We start from the raw sequence: 23,294 nt of genomic DNA, 5'->3' as shown, positions 1-23,294 counted from the left end.
TGCTTGAGGCTGGATAGGGCTTTGACAAGTGGAGGTGGTAACAGTGGGAAAGAATGTTACAAGCAGGTAAGAGAGAGGTAGGGAATCTCAGGGTAAGGAAGCAGTAGTTGGAATAGTGAGGATGTGCAGGGAGACAGTGAGTTTAGGCTGGAAAGATAGGATAATGCTGGAGTCAGAGGACCTTAGATGGCAGGTCAAGAAGTTTATAATTGTGGGTTAAGTCCTTAGGTCTCCAGACTACTATGCAGGAAAGTGATATATTGAGATGTTTTAGAAAGATTAATCTGGAAGAAGGAATGAGTAGAAGAGAAAGAAGGTGAGAGGACTAACTATTATGGAACTCGATTACTTAAGATATGAGGTTGCTAGGGGGTAACCAAGAATGAAAGATTTGTGCTAAGGCAAAAGAACGAAGGCTCCAATACTTTGGCCACCTGATGCAAAGCACCAACTCACTGGAAAAGACCCTAACTCTGGGGAAGATTGAAGGCCAGAGGCGATGGGGGCAGCAAAGGATGAGATGGTTGAATGGCATCACTGACTCAATAGACATGAATTTGAGCAAACTCTGGGAGATAGTGTCCTCCAGGACAGAGTGTGGCATGCAGCAGTTCATGGGGCTGCAAAGAATCAGAAACAATTTAGTGACTGAACAACAACAACAAAAGAATGAAATAAAATTTTAAGATATAATGACCTGACAGTGACAGTGCAGGAGAAATAAGAGACATGGGTTTGATCCCTGGGTCGGGAAGATTGCCTGGAGAAGGAAATGGCAACCCACTCCAGTTATTCTTGCCTGGAGAATCCCGTGAACAGAGGAGCCTGGCAGGCTACAGTCCATGGGATTGCAGAGTCAGACATGACTGAAGTAACTTGGCATGCACGCAAGCGATTCATTCATTTATTCATTCATTCATTCACTCATGTAATTCAGTCAGTGACTGTTTATTGAGTGCCTACCATAGCCAGACACTGGTGCGATTAAGTGCTGGAAAAACCATAAGAATAAGCATGGTAGAGTCCTTCCCCTCAGGGAGCTTATATTCTAATAAGGGAGCTAAATAACCACATAATCAAGCAAATAATTGCAAATTGTGATAAATACATTGAGAAAAGATAAAAGAGCAAGGACTGGCACACTATCAAAGACCAGATAGAAATAATTTAGACTTTATAGGCCATAAGATTTCTGCCATTGTAGCACAAGACCAGCCATACACAATACATGAAGGACTTGGCATAGCAGTGTTCCAATAAAACTTTATTTACAAAAACAGGTGGGGGTCAGGTTTAGCTCCCAATTCATAGTTCCCATGATCCTTAATAGATAATTAGGAGGAAAGAGGGGGAGGCACTATAGGTAAAGGGAAGATGGCAAAAAAGAATTCCATCTTTCCTGGGATAATTTTGAGATGTCTCTGACACATATAGTTGCAGGTACAAATCGTAGTTGGCCATATGAGAGTTGAACTCAGAGGAGCATTCTGGGATAAAGATATTCTTTTAGTGGTTCTGACTACCAATTGCAACATGTGTGTTCAGAGCAGGAGCACTTCCCACGTAACACTGAGCCATTATTAGACGTAGCAGAGTGTCCGAGAATTCAACTCAATTCTGATACTATCTACCTGGAGACAGCATCAGAGCCCACAGTTAAGGATTCAGTCTCACCTTAAGGACTGCCTCCACACCCCTCTCAGTGACCCCTCTGTCCCTCTCCCTCCAACCCCTGGGGATTCAGACAATGGTTACAAATCCCACTTTATCATCTGTGCCTCTGGCCAGCAATAGATAAGAAGTTTCAATGGCCTCCTCCTTGGACTTCAGACACCAGTCACAAGTACAGACTGTTACATGTATGACCAACTTGCATGACCGACTTGCTAGAAATTAGAGGTTCACATGATACAACCCCCTCCTTGGGTTAGATTAATTTGCCAGAGCTGCTCACAGAACTAAGAGAAACAGTTTACTTACTGCATCACTGGTTTATTGTTTAAGGATATAACCCAGCAACAACAAGATGGGAGATATGCATTGGGCAAGGTATATGGGAAGGGGTGTGGAGCTCCCAAGCCTTCCTTCACCAGGCATAGTACTCTCCCTGAATTTCCAGGCATTCACCAACACAAAAGCTGTCTGAATCCAGTCCTCTTGGGTTTTTATGGAGGTTTCATTACAAAAGCATGATTGACTGGATCATTGGCCATTGGTGATCAACAGACTTCAGGTCTTTTTCCCTTCCCTGAAGATTGGGGATAGGACTGAAAATTCTACCAGATTACCTTACCTGTTTCCTGAGAAACCTGTATGCAGATCAAAAGCAACAGTTAGAACTGGACATAGAACATTGGACTGGTTAAAACTGAGAAAGGAGTATGTCAAGGCTGTATATTGTCACCCTGCTTATTTAACTTTTATGCAGAGTACACCATGCAGAATGCCAGGTTGGATGAATCTCAAGCTGGAATGAAGATTGTCAGGAGAAATATCAACAACCTCAGATATATAGATGATACCACTCTAATGGCAGAATGTAAAGAGGAACTAAAGAGTCTTTTGATGAGGGTGAAAGAAGAGAGTGAAAAAGCTGGCTTAAAACTCAGCATTCAAAAAACTAAGATCATTTATCTGTCCCTATCACTTCATGGCAAATAGAACGGGGAAACAATGGAAACAGTGACAGATTTTATTTTCTTGGGCTCCAAAATCACTGCAGACGGTGACTGCAGCCATGAAATTAAAAGACACTTCCTCCTTGGAAGAAAAGCTATGACAAACCTAGAGAGTGTATTAAAAAGCAGAGACATCACTTTGCCGACAAAGGTTCATATAGTCAAAGTTACAGTTTATCCAGTAGTCATATAGAGATGTGAGAGTTGGACCATTAAGAAAACTGAGCAGTGAATTGGTGGTTTTGAATTGTGGTGCTGGAGAAAATTCTTGAGAGTATGTTGGACAGCAAGGAGATCAAACCTATTAATCCTAAAGGAAATCAACCCTGAATATTCATTGGTAAGACTGATGCTGAAAGTGAAGCTCCAATACTTTGGCCACCAGATGCTAAGAACCAACTAATTGGAAAGGACCCTGATGCTGGGAAAGATTGAGGGCAGGAGAGGGGGACCACAGAGGGTTAAATGGTTGAATGGCATCACCGACACAATGGACATGAGTTTGAGCAAACGGGAAAATAATGAAGGACAGGGAAGTCTGGCGTGCTGCAGTCCATGGGGTTGCCAAGAGTAGGACAGGATTTAGTGACTGAACAACAATAAGAATCATGTTCTTCTGGTGACTATCACACGCTTTGAGTCACCTCATTAACATAATAAAAGACACCTTTATCACTGTCATCTTTTAGGAAATGCCAAAGATTTAGGATTCTGTGCCAGAAAGAGGGACAAACCAAATATATATTATTATAAGTCACAGTATCACAAATATAAGTTTGAAGTTATTAATACAAAGATGGAAAAGGCTGTGTGTGCTTAGTCACTCAGTCATATCTGACTCTCTGAGACCCCATGGACTGCAACTTGCCAGGCTCCTCTGTCCATGGGGATTCTTGAGGCAAGAATACTGGAGTGGGTTACCATGCCCTCCTCCAGGGGGATCTTCCCAACCCAGGGAAGATCCCAGGGATCGAACCCAGGTCTCCTGCACTGCAGGCAGATTCTTTACTATCTGAGCCATCAGGGAAGCCTATCACAGTATCAAAAATATAAATTGGAAGTTGTTAATACCAAGATGGGAAAGGCTGAGATGATATTGAAAGAGAATGAAAAGACAGGTGAAAATGGCCTAGGACTGACTCACTCTCATTGAACACCTACAAAAGGTTCATAGTGGGTGTTGACTCTGAATTTACAAATTCACTTATGCAGGAAATACCACATTACTTTCCTTAAATCAATTTAATGTTACCCTGAGTCTTTATCCTAGTCAGGCTGGTGGGAAATTAAATTCCATTCATTTGGTACTTCCTCCTCCCCACTCTCTCAGTTATGTGATGGACCCTAGGCTTTATCAGGTGTCAAAAGCATCAAGGAGACTCTCTGATCATTGGTTCACCGATGAAGCACCCCTGCCATAGCACACATAGTTCTACCAATCCTAAGTGGACTCTGGTAGAGCCTAGACTAGACTTTATCCTCCCCAGGTCACCCAGGCCTTCTCCGCTCAGGTCCGGCTGCTTCTGCAGGACACTAATAATGGAGGTGGGTCCCTGTTTCTCTTTGACCTCCCACCTCCACCCCGTTCTCTTCCTGATTTGGGTGAAAATTCACCCTTTCCTCTTTTGTTGACCTCAAAGACATTTATCTCTTTTTCTTTTCCACACTGGGACACCTGGCTTAATCTTTTCAGTGGGTTTAAAAGTTTATCCAAGTCAGGAAATGCATTTGACTTTAGTCCACCTCGGTTCTTTGCTCTGCAAAAAACTAGTCAAGGGAATGGTAAGGGCTTTAACTATCAGACTTAGGAAAGAGGTGGGTGGGGGTATACAGGTAATACATCTATATTCAAAAATTTACCATGTCACCATTTGATCAGGGAAGAAATGTGAGATGAGCTGAAAGGGAAATAGGTTAGGATATTTTTGTATAGATATTGAAATGCCAGGCTAAGTGTTTTGGATGCTGTAGTTAGTAGGGCTTCCCTGGTAGCTCAGCTGGTAAAGAATTTGCCTGCAGTGCAGGAGACCATGGTTCGATCCCTGGAGAAGGGAAAGGTAGGTAGTGGACATGCTATAGGTTGTGGACAGTTATGGATCTTTACCATATATGTTCTAGAAATAGTATGCAGGATGATTAGAAAGTTAAGAATCTAAGGCTGTGTAATATGATTCAGGTTTCAGGTTTTAAGAACCCTAAAAGGACAGTGTAGGGAAGATGTGAAACAACATTTCTGAACACACTAGAGATGCTCAGAAATAGGGTCAAAAAGAATTTAGCATTTGGCTTAATAGGGAAGGATTATGACAGGTTAAGGTGACACCTCTTTAGTTTACAAGTCTAATCTGTTGTGGATAATAGTTTATGCTTGACCTCATTCCTCCTGAAGTTTGTCCAGGTAGTTACAATGTTAACTATCCCTCTCATTCTTGAAACTCCATTCCCCTCTCACCTGTGTGTTTTTTTTTTCTTCTAAGTTTTATTTTTGTTTCTTTGGTTCCAGTTTTCATCTTTATCTATTTGTTTCTTATTTATTTTTGGTAAAATTGTGCAGCATGTAGGATCTTGGTTCCTAGGCCAGGGAGAACCTGGGCCTCCTAGTAGAGTCCAGTAGAGTCCGAATCACTGGACTGTTCAGGAAGTTGTCAATTTTTTTTGTTTGTTTGCTTGCTTTTGTTTTGGGCTGTATCCCATGACTTGTGGAATCCTAGCTCCCTGACCAGGGATTGAACCCAGGCCCCTACAGTGAGTCTTAGTCACTGGACTGCTGGGGGATTCCCTCACCTGTGTTTTGATTGTGAAAGAGCTCTACTTAGTTTTTCCACTTAGTTTTCTCCTCAGTCCCTAAGTACTGTATATCCCAAATAAAACTGTGTATAATCTCTTTGCATATGGCCTCAACTCCCACATTTCTGTTTAGACAATTTTTCTACCAGTCTTCCATACCAAAACCCTTATCACCATTTTTAACCTTTCATCCTCTCTGCATCAAGTCCTGCTGTTCATTCCTTCAAAATGACTCATATTTACCACTTTTTTTTCCATTTTTGTACTGTACCACATTATCTCACATATGAATCATGGCAATGGGTTTTTTAGCAAGTCTTCCCTGTAACCATCCCAAAATCTGTCCTTAAAACTTCTGTTAAAACTTCTTAAAGCCATTCTGTTATCTGATTTCCCTAAAATAAACTTTTCATCACATCATTCTTTGCTCAAATTCATAACACCAAGTCCAAATTCTTTCGCCTTTCTCAAACATTAACCAAATTATAGTTGCCAAGGCCCACCATAGTATAGTGTCTGGTTTTCAGGTGGCCCTTTATATATGTTCTTTGAATGAGCAATTATTGAGATGTACATAGTGTACTTATAGATACATGGATTAGGATCAGATGTCCCACAAAATCCTCTTTACTGCCAGGCTAGCACCAGATTTAACCTAACTCCCAAGACTTTTCATGATTCTACTCTTTTTTTTTTTTTACTTTTACTTTCTTCCTCTTTTTTTCCTTTCCTTTGTTTCCTCCACCCTAAAACCCATTTCAAGTCCCACTCTTGTCCACTTCACCTGAATTAGCTCATAGTTATCTCCACTTTTTCTGCACTTACATTGAAGTTGTCAGTACCATTTAGTTTACCAATCAGTTATTCTAACTGTAGCATGCACATTCTCACCCCTTCAACTAAACTGAAAGCTCCCTGAAGACAGAAGAAAAAAACAAAACAAAACACTGAGTTTGCATAAATTCTTGCTCATCAGTTGATTAACAAGTATTTTGAAATTCATTTAAACAGCTGTGGATGTTTAATAACATGAAAGCCTGCAGTGTTTACTATATTAAGATAAGTTCTGCTGATAACCATATTACTGCAGTCTGTAGTTGAACTGCAAATCTCCTGGTATTAAGTCAACTGTTTTGAAATGCTGTGTGTTTAATTAATGCAAAGTATGATTGCTTCTGTCTTCTTCAGGATTTCTAACCAGCAGAAGGAAATCATGCACATGCTTGTGGCGTTACCATAGAGTCTAACTGGCTTGACTTTGATCTTCTCATATTTCCTCATCTGCTTTTGTTTCTCTGCCAGAATGACTTTTTTTTTGGGGGGGGGGCATAGTTTTTAGTAATTAGGACAGCTGTTTTCAATGTCATAAACTAGGGTAATGAAATCTAATACAACTGGTTTGGGACATAGGGATTTTCCACCTCTTGGAAACTCCCTCCCAGCCCAGAATGAGGTCTTAGAAACACTACAACAGAGGGAGTACAAACGTAGCTACAGTTCTAAGAGAATCTTCCCAGGCACCCAGATTTGGAGATCAAAATAGAGATGGTGCAAAAGATCCCGATCATAATAATACTTAGGAATCTTATTCCAAAGGGGCACACAGTTCTCTAAATTCAACAGTTTTGCATGTAGTTCTTCCTTAGTGAGTTTTCCCATTTATCTGCAGATCGTTTGGCTGAGATGTGTCGGAATACATTTTAAAAGAGTTCTGTTTGGTTCTCAGCAGCATCTGTATGATCTGAGAATCTGTTGGGAATGCACATTATTGGGCCCCTTCTCAGACCAACTGAATTAGAAATGTGTTAATCTACCTTTTAACAAGCCCTCCAAGTGATTCTGATACATGCCAAAGGTGGAAAACCACTGTTTAATTTCAATATGTTTATTTTGTAGATTAGGAAATTAAGGGCCAGATATAAGGGATTTGACTTAGGATAGACAGCAAATATGTGCTTGTGAATGCATTTGTCGATTCATTTTGAGGGCAAACTGCTGATATATAGAATTAATCATTTGCTTAACTCATTACATTCATTAATAGCTTATCATAATATGAAAATTGTTCTCAGTAAAATTTTCCTTTATTATGTACTTTTGATAAGTTTTAGAAGTCATCATCCTATTCTAAATCATCACAAAAGCCCGAGGTCTCACCTTAACAAATGCTTCACTTCAATTATAAATGTATGGTGTGTGTGTGTGTGCTCAGTTGTTTGGTTGTGTCCAACTCTTTGCGACCCCATGGAGTGTAACCTACCATGCTCCTCTGTGAGATTTTCCAGGCAAGAACAGTGGAGTGGGTTACCATTTCCTTCTCCAGGGGATCTTCCTGACCCAGGGATCGAATCTGTGTCTCTTGCATCTCCTGCATTGACAGGTTGATTCTTTTACCACTGTGCCATCTGTATGGTATGTGTATGTGTATCTAAAACAATATTTTCCAAAACTCATATGGATAGGAACTCTGAAGTCTCAAGTGAGCCTTTTATAGAATTTCTTCTGGGCTACATTTTATTTTCCCAGTTTTCAAAGCTATTCTTACGATAAAGTAGAGGTTGTTTGTTTAGTCACTAAGTCATGTCCGACTCTTTTGTGACCCTGTGGATTCTAGCCCATCAGGCTCCTCTGGCCATGGGATTTCCCAGGCAAGAATACTGGAGTGGGTTGCCATTTCCTTTTCCAGGGGATCTTCCCAACCCAGGGACTTGTATCTCTTGCTTGGCGGGCAGATTCTTTACCACTGAGCCACCAGGGAAGCCCAAAGTAGAAGTTACTTTTCACCAAAGAAATCCCTCAGGTTAAAATTTTATGGCTACTTACATATTTATTTACCCCTTTAATCTTTTAAAAATTGAACTAAAAATAACATTTAAAATCTACAGATAAAACCATTCAGTTCAGTGAGCTTCAAAATTGTACACATCCATGTAACCATCACCCCCAAATAAGATATAGAATGTTTTAATCACTCCAGAAAATTCTGTTGTTCCCCCTTGCAATCAATTGTCACCCTATCTCCCTCCCACCCAATAATCACTTTCTGAATTTCTGTTAGTATATAAAAGTTAGACTGTAAGTTGTTAGACTTAAAGGAAATCACACAGGATATATTGATATGCTCATTTTACTTAAGATGCTTTTGTGATTCATTCATGTTGTGGGTATCAGACTTCATTCTTTTTTATTGATAGTTAATATTGGGTGCACTAGTGGAAAAGAATCTGCCTGGCAATGCAGCAAATGCAGGATACGTGGGTTTTATCCCTGGATTGGGAAGATTCACTGGAGAAGGAAATGGCCACCCACTCCAGTATTCTTGCCTGGAAAATTTCACGGACAGAGAAGCCTGGCAGGCTACAGTCCATAGTGTCACAAAGAGTTGGACATGACTGGGCACACACACACTTCTAATGTTATATTATATGAACATATCAAGATGTGCTTATCCTGCCTCTTAGTAACACTTTTTTTTCTTATCACAAAATCAATATATGCTTATTACAGAAAACTACAGAATACAAATGAGGAAAGGAGAAAGGAAGTCTCCATAATTATACTCTCCAGACTTAATCACAAAATAATAACTTGCATATCCCCTTGAACTTTTGTTTATATAAACTGTCCACAGATATTTATCACATGTATTATAAAAGTTCTCATTTTAGTTTCAAGTTTTACCACTTAGACTCTATGTGTCTTAAATTGGCACAATTCTTAGTTGTTTTGTTGTGGTTTTGTTTTGTTTTGTTTTGCCTCAAGGCTTGTGGGAATGTCAGTTCCTTGACCAGAGATTGAACCCAGGCCACAGCAGTAAAAGCCAGTGAAAATCAGTAGGCTTCCAGGGAACTCCTCTTAGTTTTAACTATAGGATATTTCCAAATTTTAAAACATTTAGAAACTAATATGTGAATATATACTTATCACCCCAGATTCAAATCATCCCTGGTATACAGAATAAAAGTAAATGTTCTGTTCAGCTTCCCATTTTGCTTGCCTCCCCAGAGGTAGATAGTGTTAACTAGATACAAAAAATCTTGACCAAGATGATATTGGTAAGAACCGTGAAGTGCTGAATTTATTATCCATAACTTTAGTTTCTTTTCTTCTCTCTTAAAAAATTATTTATTTATTTATTTATGTCTGGACTGGATCTTCGTTGCTGTGGGCAGGCTCTTCTCTAATTTCTCTAGTGGAGGCTACTCTTTCTTGTGGTATGCCGGCTTCTCATTGTGGGACCTTCTCTTGTGGAGCGTGGACTCTAGAGTACAGGTCCGGTAGTTGTGGTTCATAGGCTTAGTTGCTCCAAGGCATGGGAGGTCTTCCTGGACTAAGGGATTGAACCCATGTCCTCTGAATTGGCAGGACCATCAAGGATGTCCCACATAACTTTTCTTCTGAGTTTAACTTTAAATTTTGTATTTTCAGTTGATCTATACAAAAGTGATCTTTTTAGCTGTACAAAAAAGATCTTCACAACCCAGTTAATTACGATGGTGTGATCAGTCACCTAGAGCCAGACATCCTGGAATGTGAAGTCAAGTAGGCCTTAGAAAGCATCACTACGAACAAAGCTAGTGGAGGTGATGGAATTCCAGTTGAGCTATTTCAAGTCCTAAAAGATGATGCTGTTAAAGTGCTGCACTCAATATGTCAGCAAATTTGGAAAACTTAGCAGTGGCCACAGGACTGAAAAAGGTCAGTTTTCATTCCAATCCCAAAGAAAGGCAATGCCAAAGAATGCTCAAACTACCACACAATTGCGCACATCTCACACGCTAGTAAAGTAATGCTCAAAATTCTCCAAGCCAGGCTTCAGCAATATGTGAACTGGGAACTTCCAGGTGTTTAAGCTGGTTTTAGAAAAGGTAGAGGAACCAGAGATCAAATTGCCAACATCCACTGGATCATCGAAAAACCAAGAGAGTTCCAGAAAAACATGTATTTCTGCTTTATTGACTATACCAAAGCCTTTGACTGTGTGGATCACAATAAACTGTGGAAAATTCTGAAAGAGATGGGAATACCAGACCACCTGACGTGCCTCTTGAGAAACCTGTATGCAGGTCAGAAAGCAACAGTTAGAACTGGACGTGGAACAACAGACTGGGTCCAAATAGGAAAAGCAGTACGTCAAGGCTGTGTATTGTCACCCTGCTTATTTAACTTATATGCAGTATACATCATGAGAAACGCTGGGCTGGATGAAGCATAAGCTGGAATCAAGATTGCAGGGAGAAATATCAATAACCTCAGATATGCAGATGACACCACCCTTATGGCAGAAAGTGAAGAAGAACTAAAGAGCCTCTTGATGAAAGTGAAAGAGGAGAGTGAAAAAGTTGACTTAAAGCTCAACATTCAGAAAACTAAGATCATGGCATCTGGTCCCATCATTTCATGGCAAATAGATGGGGAAGCAGTGGAAACAGTGTCAGACTTTATTTTTTTGGGCACCAAAAATCACTGCAGATGGTGAATGAAGTCATGAAATTAAAAGACGCCTACTCCTTGGAAGGAAAGTTATGACCAACCTAGATACAGCATATTAAAAAGCAGAGACATTACTTTGCCAACAAAGGTCCATCTAGTCAAGGCTATGGTTTTTCCAGTGGTCATGTATGGATGTGAGAGTTGGACTATAAAGAAAACTGAGCACTGAAGAATTGATGCTTTTGAACTGTGGTGTTGGAGAAGACTCTTGAGAGTCCCTTGGACTGCAAGGAGATCCAACCAGTCCATCCTAAAGGAGATCAGTCCTGGGTGTTCTTTGGAAGGTCTGATGTTGAAGCTGAAGCTCCAATACTTTAGCCACCTGATGCGAAGAGCTGACTCATTTGAAAAGACCCTGATGCTGGGAAAGATTGAGGGCAGGAGGAAAAGGGGACGACAGAGGATGAGATGGTTGGATGGCATCACCGACTCAATGGACATGAGTTTGGGTAGGCTCCGGGAGTTGGTGTTGGACAGGGAGGCCTGGCGTGCTGCGGTTCATGGGGTCGCAAAGAGTTGGACAGGACTAAGTGACTGAACTGAACTGAAAAATATCAAATGATCATGTCAGGAGTAGTTCTAGTACTCTAGCTTACTATCCATTTTGAGATATGGTCTTTAAGTATTTTCTCCAGGAGTAAAGAGTTGAGTGCTTTATTTATCTTGTTGGAAGCCAAGGAATGTATAGCTCTCTTTTCTAGTATGTTAATCTTTGTTATAGCAAACATATTCTTCAATGCTAAGTCGATTTTTCTCTGTTTGTACTGACTTGCATGTCTATGTCGACTATCTATATGATGTCATTAAAGTTTAGAGACTGCAGGTCAGATGCAAAATCTTATTAAAGAATACAGAGTAATACAAAGTATTACTTAGAGTTTGCTCCCAAAGAGCACTTTTGTTTCATTAATTACTTCGTTTCATTTTGCATTTTCTTCAGTAAGAGAATGTGGCTTGCATCCATAGCCAAAGATGAGGCCTTAATTAATATCTTAGTTTGTACTTTCTGGACTTTTGAGTCCTTGCTCTTCTTGAAGACAATACTTAAGACAGAGTATAGCAGGGTAGTGTTCTGGCAGGCCAGAAACTCCTTGCCTCTGTATAGATTCCAAAGATTGCTACTTAATTTCTTCTGACTCTGAAGCTCATATAGCTAGAGGTAGGCAAAAACGCACCTATGATGAGTTTTACTTGGAAATCTCTTTTACAAATTCTTGGTTTGGGGCCCAGAATGTGCATATTTAGGTGAAATCACAGATGCAAAGTTCTGTAGCCTACTAAAGCCAAAGCTCTAAGGACCGTCCTTATCGTTTATGATGGAGTTACTAAGATTTTGTTTCGATGATTAAGTAAAAGAGTGATACAGTCTTGAGTGTGCAGAGACCCATTTGTTTAATGAGCCAAATTCTGTTCAAGTACTTACCCCAAATCATCTCATTTAATCCTCCATAAGAACTTTGGGGGTTTATTATGAGTTTTCATTGAAGGCATCTGAATGTCTCCAGGTTTAGGAGTATAGGCTCTGACCTGGAGATGAGGTTCAGAAATACTTTGACTGTTGTTGGCCTTATTAATTTAATATTTCACAAGGTCAAGTTAGTGAAATCTAGCATTACTGTAACTGGGAAATGTCCTGCTCTGGGAAAACTCCAGATGATTGCCTGGGACTGTTTTTCCTCCTATTTGGAGTTTGCCAGGGAGAAAATTATAAATGAAGGATGACACCTCAATTCCACCTAGAGAGAGCCCCAGCTTCCCCCTACTCTTTGTGTGCAATTCAAGTTCTATACCCAAGGGTGGGGTGACTTACTACTGGATAATGCTGAGTAAGACAGGATACTAACTGAAGTCAGTTAAATTCCCAGCCCCACTTCTGCAGACAGCAGCACTCCCTGATACTTTGGACTCTTGCTCAAATAAACAAGGCCTTTTGTTCTAGTGTCTGTCTGTCTCCCCTTCCCACCCCCAAAATAAGGCCTGCAGTCCACCTGAAACTTGAAAGAGGATTTGCTGACGGCAGTCTAGTCTCAGGTGTCTACATTCTTGAAAAAGCTTTTTGTCCATTATCTTCAAAATCTCGGTAAACCAGCTGCATCCGTGTGGTTTCCGCTGGACTCTTTCTCAGGTGACTGCTTCGTGCCGACCCTCACTTTAGGCTCTTAAAAAAAAGGCAAATCATCCTGGCAAACTCAACCCCAGCATGGCGAAGGAAGAAACACTTGTCCTCTTTTAGAGGGAGGTCGAACTGAGCCTCCTAAAACTCCCCCCTCCCCGGCCGCGGGTGAAGCCCCAGGGCCTTTTAATCTAGGAACGGGAGTGAGTAGAGAGAGGTGGGGCGGGAGAGTGGAGCGCGCTGCGGTACCCAGTGGTGCTGCGGGACGGCTGCCTCCAGAGTACGTGGCAGTACCCAAGGACGGAGGGGGAGGGCATTCGGCTTTCTCCTCCCCGTGCAGAGCCTCGGGACAGTCCTCCCGGGTGGGAGGGAGGAACCGCAAGGGAACTGGTGCGCTTTTGGAGTGAAATCTTAGCAGATAAAAGTGGCCTGGCAGCGGTCGGCATCCGTCCCGCTCTTCCACCCGGGTAACGACAGCAGGTCGAGTCTGCGCTGTACCGCGAGGAGCATTGACTTGCTTGGGAGCGAGGGGACGCGCTGGCCACCCCGCATGCGCAGAGCGAGGAGCCGGCCTCCTGGACTACAGCTCCCAGAGGAGTTTGCCGGCGGCCGCAGGCGTCGAGCCGCTGGCGCCATCTTGAAATCTGATCCTCAATCTCTGAGTCTTTGCGTCAGCCGCCGGCGGCCGCCGGAGGACCGCGAACTCAGCCCGCTGAAAAGGGAGGACGGAGAGGACACCGCGGCTGGCGGGAGAGACAGCTGGAGGAGACATGGCAGGTTCGGAGCGCGGCCTGCGCTGCTGTCACTCAGCATCCTCCTGAGGCATTTCCTCGCCCGCCGCCTCCCCGAGGGGCGGGGCCGACCACTCTGGTACCCAGAACCCGCGCGCGGGTGTCAGCGGAGCGCCCCTGCAGAGTGGGCACCCCACCAAGCTGTGCCATGCCCGCCGGAGGCCACCGAGGCGGGCGACGGAACGCAACCCAGCGCCAGTGAGCGATCACCGAGCAGCCGCCGCCTCAGGGAAGCTCGGCAACCGCCGGAGGGAAGATGAAGGAGATTTGCAGGATCTGTGCCCGGGAGCTGTGCGGAAACCAGCGGCGCTGGATCTTCCACACGGCGTCCAAGCTCAACCTCCAGGTTCTGTTGTCGCACGTCCTGGGCAAGGATGTTTCCCGCGATGGCAAAGCTGAGTTTGCTTGCAGCAAGTGCGCGTTCATGCTCGATCGGATCTATAGATTCGACACCGTCATTGCCCGGATCGAAGCCCTTTCTATCGAGCGCTTGCAAAAGCTGCTGCTGGAGAAGGACCGCCTCAAGTTCTGCATTGCTAGCATGTATCGGAAGAATAACGATGACCCTGGCGCCGAGACCAAGGCGGGGAATGGTACGGTTGACATTTCCGGCTTACCCGATGTCAGATACTCTGCACTGCTCCAGGAAGACTTTGCCTATTCAGGGTTCGAGTGTTGGGTAGAAAATGAGGATCAGATTCAGGATCACAGCTGTCATGCTTCGGAAGGCCCCGGAAATCGACCCAGGAGATGCCGAGGCTGTGCAGCTTTGCGGGTGGCCGATTCTGACTATGAAGCCATTTGTAAGGTACCTCGAAAGGTGGCGAAAAGTATCTCGTGTGGCCCCTCTACCAGATGGTCCACCAGCATTTGCACTGAAGAACCAGCGTTGTCCGAGGTCGGGCCACCGGATTTACCAAATGCGAAGGTACCGCCAGATGGAGAAAGCATGGAGGAAGGGACCCCGGGATCCTCGGTGGAGTCTTTGGATGCAAGTGTCCAGGCTAGTCCTCCACAACCAAAGGATGAGGAACCTGAGAGGAGTGCAAAGGAACTTGTAAAGTGTGACTGCTGTTCAGATGAACAGGCTCCCCAGCATACGTGTAACCATAAGCTGGAGCTAGCTCTTAGCATGATTAAAGGTCTTGATTATAAGCCCATCCAGAGCCCCCGAGGGAGCAAGCTTCCTATTCCAGTGAAATCCAATCCATCTGGAACCAGGCCTGGCCATATCATGACAGATGGAGTTAGTTCTGGTTTCCTTAACAGGTCTTTGAAACCCCTTTACAAGACACCTGTGAGCTATCCCTTGGAGATTTCAGACCTGCAGGAGCTGTGGGATGATCTCTATGAAGATTATTTGCCACTTCGGGTCCAGGTATACAAAATGGCTGCGTAGTGCCTTTCTGATTAAAGTTAGCTGGCTTCAGGCTTCACATGATTTCTATCTAGGGGAAGAAGGTTAATAGTCTAGACTTGAGAAAATTAATCATTGAACCCATTTTTGCTTTACCTTTTGCTTCTGTCCATTTTAATAAATGTGATTCATGCAAGTAATTTGCTTTCCACAATACCGTCTTTATAAGATTATCTGTTGGCTTTCCCATTAATTATTGAAATTGTACACATTTAAGCCAAAGATTCATAATTCATTTTTACCCTAAAAAAAATTTAATCTTATTTCTGGCACTAGAACTCTTTCCTCTCACTTGTCCTACTGCCCCTCCACTTTTGTTTGTTTGTTTTGTTTTCACTTTTAGATTTATGAATATTTTCTCCTGTGAGGGAGTTCGTTCTCCCTAGAGCATTAGGCCTTTTATCCCCACCTGCGCCTTGAACTGATTAGAGCATAGGGTAAAGGTTTGGGGAGAACCTATTAATCCACCAAAATATTGTAAAATGTGGACAACATTTATAATAAATTAAGAGGTCACTGGAGGACTAATGATGACTTTTTCATAAAAGAGACTTGGGAATTCAAAATTTTAAATGTTAAGGCAAAAAGTGTCTACAGCTCTATTTGAAGATGTTTGGTGTTGAGTAGGACTTCATCCATTATTGGGTGATAGAGTTTTATCTGTTTTACTCATGAATTTCTTAATGACTGGAAGATGGCAGTTGATTTTACTTTGAGCTGTTCATACCAACCTTTTAAATTCAGTTGTGTCCAGGGACCTGATGGATGCTATTTTGTTTATACAGCAACAGTAGTTTCAGTTAACGTTGCGAAACATCTGGCATGTTCTACTTGATACACATTCTTTAATGATACCGTTACAGAGGTGGACAATCTAGAAGGTGTTTTTGGAAAGCTTGCTACCAGTCAACATCATCCCAGAATCTTAGAGCTTCTAAATGAAATTGTTGATTGTCACTTGACAGCTTTGAAAAACAGTTCTATTATGTATTAAATTTGCATCACAATAAGAATATGGGAGAAATATTTTTGAATTTGCACTAACTTGTCAGAAACAGCATTGTTACAGAGAAGTATGAATATCCAAAAGTTTAAACTGTGTTTTCATTTATATAAAATGTTTAGTATGCCCAACACTTGTGTACTTTCCTTTTGCTTCCTTTTCTTTCATTAAGCTTCACAGCTAAATTTGAGCTTTCCAGTACAGTATTTCTGTGAGCCAACATAGATGTCACAGATTCATCATAGTGTTTCCATGTTAGGATCTAAAAGTAGTTGGACAGAGTGGATGGGAAATATGACCAATATTGTAGAAATACAGCCCCCTTCAAATATGGCCAATGTTGAAGAAAGGTGAAGACTTAGAAAACTGCAGTAAAGCAAGAGTTTTTTCCTCCATATTAAATTTAAAATACTCTGTTAGTGCCTAGGCTCGACAAATTTTGGAATTGAGAAGGATTCTAAAGATCATCTCATGCAGTCTCTCAGTTTAGAGATATGGAAAGCTCATGGTTAAATAACAGCTCAGGTGGAGTCAAAGATTCCTAGCCATTCTCATCCAAGACCTTTTTATTCTATATATTAAATCACATCGCCTGATGGCATTGAATTAAATAAGTACTTATTTTTAGTTCAGGGCTTTTGTTCTTAACCTGAGGATGTCAGGCGCATTCTTTAGGGATAGATACTGTGAAGAAATTTGGCATCCTAATGAGCACAGTTAAAATATGGTAATTGTACCTTTAGGTCAAGTCCCTTTATTTCTCTAAATTTAGACATTAGAAAAAAAAATAGCCCTTTAATACAGCAGTATAAGACTTCTGCTGTCACCAGTCTTTACCATCTTTACTGTTTATTGAATATTAAAACATGGAGAGGAGAGAGAAAACATTCAGCTTGAAGAATTATGGCATTTGATTGCTAAGCTATTTTCTCCAATAATTAAGAAAGTGGTGGGAAATAGATTAATTAGACTTAAAGTGTTTGTAGATAAAATGTATATTTTGGATTCCAGATCTACTGTCTAAGTCTGGTTGACTTTTATAAGCTTCTTAAGGCCTAGCGTGCTTCATGGCGAAAGAAGTGGGACAAAGGCAGACAGATTTTTGTCTTTCTCTGAACAAGTGTGGATAGGATAGAAGTAAGTGCAAATTATTTTCCTTTAGTTAAATTGTACTCCAAATATGAAGAAAAGTTCTTCTCTCCTAAAGAGGGAGATTGTTCTGTAAAGGCATTTTGATTCCTTTGTTTAATCTGGTTACTGTTAAATGTCACCATCAGAATTCCTCCTGGTTGCCATTCTCCTTTTTCTTTCTTCCCTTCTTATTTTAAAGCTAACGAGCAGCAATGTAGTTCTGCTTACTAATTTTCTCATATTGTGCAAACTGATTTATTGCCTCCTACAGAATTTATGTCTAAAGACCCAAGGTTTTTCACTTATCTAAAGAAAGGTTTGAAGTCTTCTTCTATCTTGTTATTTCCTTCTTTATTGTCTGGCCCTGAACTAGAAAAGCTATGATAGGAGGAGGGCTGTGGTCCCTTAGTGAACATTATTTCAGTTTTGGCTCATGTGCAGATTGCTTTTCTATCTAAATTCAAAGAGCGAGAGGTCTTTGCTTCAAACCTTGCAATGCCAGAACCTGCTCTTGTATGATTGTGATTAACTTATCCCTCTCATAGCTTAGCTACATAACCCAGATCAGGCCCTTTGCAAGATGTAAGCATTAGATGCTGTATCTTCTGTTACTAACAATAGGATAGAAAATTATAGCAGTTTGAGCTCTATGACTTGCTGTTATTTCTAGGAAAGTGTCAAGAAAAATGCTGTTAATCCAGATCAAAATAACTGCCTTTTAGCCTAAAGGTCTTACATTATGCAACATTAGGCCTGGAAGGAATTCTCTTTTCTGTTGCTGGAAAGCATTTGTCCTGAGTCAAAAGCAACTTAATTTAAAATTATGATTACAACATGATTTTAGTAACTGATACCCTGGAGATTAACACCCATTCAACCAGATCAAGTATTACTGAAGTCATGCTCTACAAAATCTTCAAAGGAGTGATTGGTTTATATACTTGATACTCACAAGAATTAATTGTCAGCTGTTTACTTTGCTAAGCACTCTTTTGGCAGACTTACCTTTTTTTTTTTTTCCCCTTGAGATTTAAAGTAATAAAGTACTAAGAATAAAGAAGAAACAGGCATCTTCCAGCCTTTTGGTCCATACATTACATTTCTCGAAGAAGAGGTTTCCTGTGATTATGCATGCCAAGATGGGTTCAGACTAGGTCCAGACTCATTATGTGCTTTTCTGTGGCATTCTTTGGATTTAAAGTTGATGTTGAAATATTTAAATTAAACATCTCCCTTTCTATCTATCCAGTCTTTTTTCTAAGAGATCCGCTGTGGGATTAGAACATTGGGCTGGAAATTGGAAGACAAGCCTGTTGCTTATTTGCTTTTGTTTCTGTTGTTCACTCTAAGCAAAAATTTTTGGTTCAAGTAATATTCCAGGCATTATGGTAGGCAGTCAGTTTAATAGATATGAAAAAGAAGTTACCACTTTTAAGTGCATTAAGCTTAATTGGATCCTATTTCCAATGTAACTTTGGACAGATTATTTACCTGTTATAAGTCTCCATTTTCTCACATGTGAGTTGAGAGTGGATCAGACAGTTAGTTTATAAAGTGTCCTTCACGGGTCTAAGATTCTTTGGTTTGAAGTGACTAAATATGGCTACCTTCCCGGCCATTTAAAACTTGAAGCTATTTTACTTAATTCTGCTTGTTACAGTTTAAATTTGAAAAGTACTTTAAAATAGATGTTGTTGGAAAGTTGTTTTATACCGAGAAAGAAGCCAAGTTTTGTAGAGAATGTTTTATTGTTAAGTGATAAAGTTATTTATCAGTAGAAGTGTTGTAAATATCTATTAAAAGAGTTGCCTCTCCTGTAGTATGACATAATTCATATTGCTTCAGGGCAAGGCTCCCCATTATATCCACAACAACGAATATCTCAGCTTTTTCTAGGAGTCCTTATCCTTGCTACTTGTCTCTTTCTCCCGCTCCCACTATCCAGGCCTGTTGACTCTACTTTCAAAACATGTCCAAATCTATCCATTTCTCTTTCCCTCCTTTATTACCACTATAATCCAAAGCAGTATGTTCATTCTCATGAAGCAGCCTCCTAGCTGGTCTTCTCATTTCTCCTGGTGCTCTCCAGCAGTTCAGTCATCACATAGCAACTAGCGTGATCTTTTAAAAATTTAAGTATAATTGATTATTTTTCTGTTAAAAACACTGCAGTCCATTCCCATGTCAGTGAGAATGAAATGCAGCTTCGTTACCTGTGGGGCACAGAAGCCACATCTGGTCTGGCCTCTGCCTGCCTTCCCGCTTCATCATGTGTCAGCACCCCCTTTGCCCATCGTGCTCTGGTCCTGTGTGCTCCAGCAAGGCAACCATTAGCCTTGGGTGGCTGTTGACCACATGAAATGTGGCTAGTCCAAACTGAGATATGCTGTGAGTGTACAGTATACCTTTAATTTTAAAGGAACAATGTAAAGAATTAGTATCTTGTTAATTTTCATATTGCATGCATACTTGTGACAATATTTTAAATATAATACATTTGGTCAAGTGTTTCATTGAAGGGTTTCCCTGATAGCTCAGTTCGCAAAGAATCTGCCAGTGATGCAGGAGACCCCAGTTCGATTCCTGGGTCAGGAAGATCCCCTGGAGAAGGGATAGGCTATACTCCAGATAGCCCACTCCAATATTCTTGGGCTTCCCTTGTGGCTCATCAAGACCTAAAGAGCCTCTTGATGAAAATGAAAGAGGAGAGTGAAGAAGTTGGCTTAAAACTCAACATTCAGAAAACTAAGATCATGGCATCTGGTCCCATCACTTCATGGCAAATAGATGGGGAAACAGTGGAAACAGTGACAGACTTAATTTTTTTCAGCTCTAAAATCACTGCAGATCGCGACTGCAGCCATGAAATTAAAAGACGCTTGCTCCTTGGAAGAAAAGCTATGACCAACCTAGACAGCATATTAAAAAGCAGAGACATAACTTTGCCAGCAAAGGTCCATCTAGTCAAAGCTATGGTTTTTCTAGTAGTCATGTATGGATGTGAGAGTTGGACTATAAAGAAAGCTGAGGGCCAAAGAATTTATGTTTTTGGACTGTGGTGTTGGAGAAGACTCTTGAGAGTCACTTGGACTGCAAGGAGATCCAACCAGTCCATCCTAAAGGAGATCAGTCCTGAATATTCATTGGAAGGACTGATGTTGAAGCTGACACTCCAATACTTTGGCCACCTGATGTGAAGAACTGACTCATTTGAAAAGACCCTGATGCTGGGAAAGATTGAAGGCGAGAAGAGAAGGGGACAAGAGGTTGAGATGGTTGGATGGCATCACCAGCTCAACGGACATGAGTTTGAGTAAACTCCGGGAGTTGATAATGGACAGTGAAGCCCAGCGTGCTGCAGTCCATGGGGCTGCAAAGAGTCGGAAACAGCTGAGTGACTGAACTGCACTGAACTGTGGCTCAGCTGGTAAAGAATCCGCCCGAGATGCGGGACACCTGGATTTCGATCCCTAGGTTGGGAAGATCCCCTGGAGAAGGGAAAGGCTACCCGCTCCAGTATTCTGGCCTGAAGAGTCAGACATGACTGGGTGGCAAAATGTTTTATTAAAATTAAGTTTATTTATTTTTACTTTAGTCAATGAAGATACTAGAAAATTTTAAATTACACATGTAGCTCACATTATATTTCTGTTGGAAAGTACTTTTCCATCCACAAAGGCGTTTTTCTTTCCTAGGGTCATATCTACCCTAGGTCTTTTCCATGAGTTGTTCCTCTGCCTAAATGTTGGCATTGCTGGTTCCTTATCAGGTAGATCTTTATTTAAATGCTGCCTGAAAGAGACCGCCCACTCATCAGCCAATTTAGAGTAACTTAATGACTTTTTCCTGCTTACCTGTTTCCTTGTCACTATCTTTTACTTTGTGTATTTCCTTGTTCTTTTATTCTGTAGCTCCCCACTCCCCCTCCCATAGTGCTTTGCATATTAGGGTACTTCGTAGATGTTTTTTAAAATGATGAACAGCACTGGGAGAATAAAAAAGATTTTTCTTCTGAAATCTTTATTAAGAAAGAAACTGAAAGGCACTCAATTGTGTCTGACTGTGCAGCCCCATGGACTGGAGCCTGCCAGGCTCCTCTGTCCTTGACATGCTCCAGGCCAGAATACTGGAGTGGGTAGCCATTCCCTTCCCAATCCAGGGATTGAACTCAGGTCTCCCACATTCCAGGCAGATTCTTTACCATCTGAGCCAGGAGGGAAGCCCATAGTTCCAGTCAGTTGCTATCAGGAAGTGGTTTAAGGTCAGCTGTAACCCCACAGTCTGGAAGGTGGTAGTCAGAACTTGAACGTGTGAGGTAAAGAAAATATGAATAGCAGTTGCCTTTTTTCTCTTCCTAATAGATTTGTATTTTCCCTAATTGGGAGTGGGAGAGAAGAGGGGAGGAAGCAGGGAGAGAAAAGATGGAATTTAACGCCACAGTGAATTGCTAAAGTTTTAATTCTGTATGTGTGTTAGCTCATAATGAATATTAGGTCAAGTTCAATAAGTTTATCTTAGTCTGATTGATTGTCCCAAATATAAATAAATTTTTTTCTCCTACGTCTTTTTGATGAACTGATATTCCTATAAAATATACCTCCTTCTCAGACCTTATGAATTTTACATTCTAATTTTTATTTTTTACTTTGAAATAATTTCAAACTTAGAGAAGTCTTAAGAGAAGTACAAAGAACTCCCAAGTTCACCAGTTGCTAATATTTACTCAGATTTATCAGTTGCTAATATGTTGCTACAATTGCTTTATCCAACTATCTGTAGACACATTTTTTCTTTCTGAATTATTTGAGAATTGGTTGCAGATATAATATATCTTTATGCTCAATAAGCATGTGATTCCTAAAGATAGCATAACAACAATTCAGTTACCAAAGTTAGGAAATTTAGTATTGATTAAATACTATTATCTAATGTATGCTCCATATTTGAAATCTACTCATTTTTCTAATAATGTGAAATAGGCATACTATAAGGAGGGTAGTTGAACTATAACTTTTTCTCCCCTAGGGGTGGTAGAAATTTGATCTTTTGAATTCTCTGATTGAAAATAGGATATAGCAAATATTTGGTCATCATGAGTGTTTTTTGAAATCTTCCCTTTTTAATTTTTGAATTACTTGCTTTGAGTTGTGTTTGTGTAGGTTCAGACAGAAAGGTAGGAATGGTTGCTTGGGAGTAAGTGACTTGATAAATCATAATAAGGAACAGAACTTTTCCTTGTCTTCATCAGTTCATACCGATGATCTGTTTAGCAACCGTAATTTTCTAAGTCTCTGGCAAAAGAGGCCGAAAACATTTGAAGATAAAATTTATTGTCTGGTACACTTAACTTGTCTTGTGCTTCTTCCTAGCCCGTGACTGAAGACTTACTCAAACAACAGAAGTTGAATGCAAATGAGACCGGTACAACTCAGCAATCTGTATCTGATTCCCATCTGGCAGAACTCCAGGAAAAAATCCAGCAAACAGAGACCACCAATAAGGTATGATCAAAACCATGCCCTTGGGGATCACAGGGTTTCTTTATATTCTTAGAAGTGTAGCTCTTTCCTTTCTGTCTCAAGTGTTTCTAGTCTGTTCTGCACAGATCAAAATTTCTGCTCTTTTAGGTCTGAATTTAAAACTTGAATATAGTCTTTAACTGTGTAACGTACTGAGACAAGAAGTTTATGCTTTTGTTTAACCTTTGACCTTTATATAGCCCATGGGTTTTAACATCTGCTTAGAAGAAAATTCCCACAATTTGGGATGCAGCACTCCTTGCTTGTTGTACCCTTATTGCGTCCTGTCATGTAGTAGATAGCAAAAGCTCCTTGGTCTTTGAATAAAGGATCCATAGTGACTCATGTGGACAAATACCCCC

General features: G+C 41.0%; 1 protein-coding gene across 30 annotated transcripts in view; it reads left to right on the top strand.

The window, feature by feature from the left end:
• Positions 1-23,294, top strand: part of LOC122677200 (phosphodiesterase 4D interacting protein) — a 236,882-nt gene that overhangs the window by 140,877 nt on the left and 72,711 nt on the right. For 16 of the 30 annotated variants that reach the window (XR_006335731.1, XM_043877111.1, XM_043877105.1 and 13 more), the window contains exons 1-2: positions 13,563-15,240; positions 22,783-22,914. Coding sequence is in view for 29 of the 30 variants with exons in the window: in XM_043877111.1 (XP_043733046.1) it covers positions 14,119-15,240; positions 22,783-22,914 (1,254 nt within the window). In the remaining variant the exon portion in view is untranslated. Of the gene's footprint in view, positions 1-13,562; positions 15,241-22,782; positions 22,915-23,294 lie in introns of those variants that run through there. The other 14 variants (XM_043877092.1, XM_043877115.1, XM_043877116.1 and 11 more) reach the window with 1 other exon arrangement.

The sequence above is a fragment of the Cervus elaphus genome, chromosome 20 (genome assembly GCF_910594005.1).
Source record: "Cervus elaphus chromosome 20, mCerEla1.1, whole genome shotgun sequence".
Lineage (NCBI taxonomy): Eukaryota > Metazoa > Chordata > Mammalia > Artiodactyla > Cervidae > Cervus > Cervus elaphus.
The sequence above is the reverse complement of the archived record's forward strand: the minus strand, read 5'-3'. Positions and strand labels throughout refer to the sequence as shown.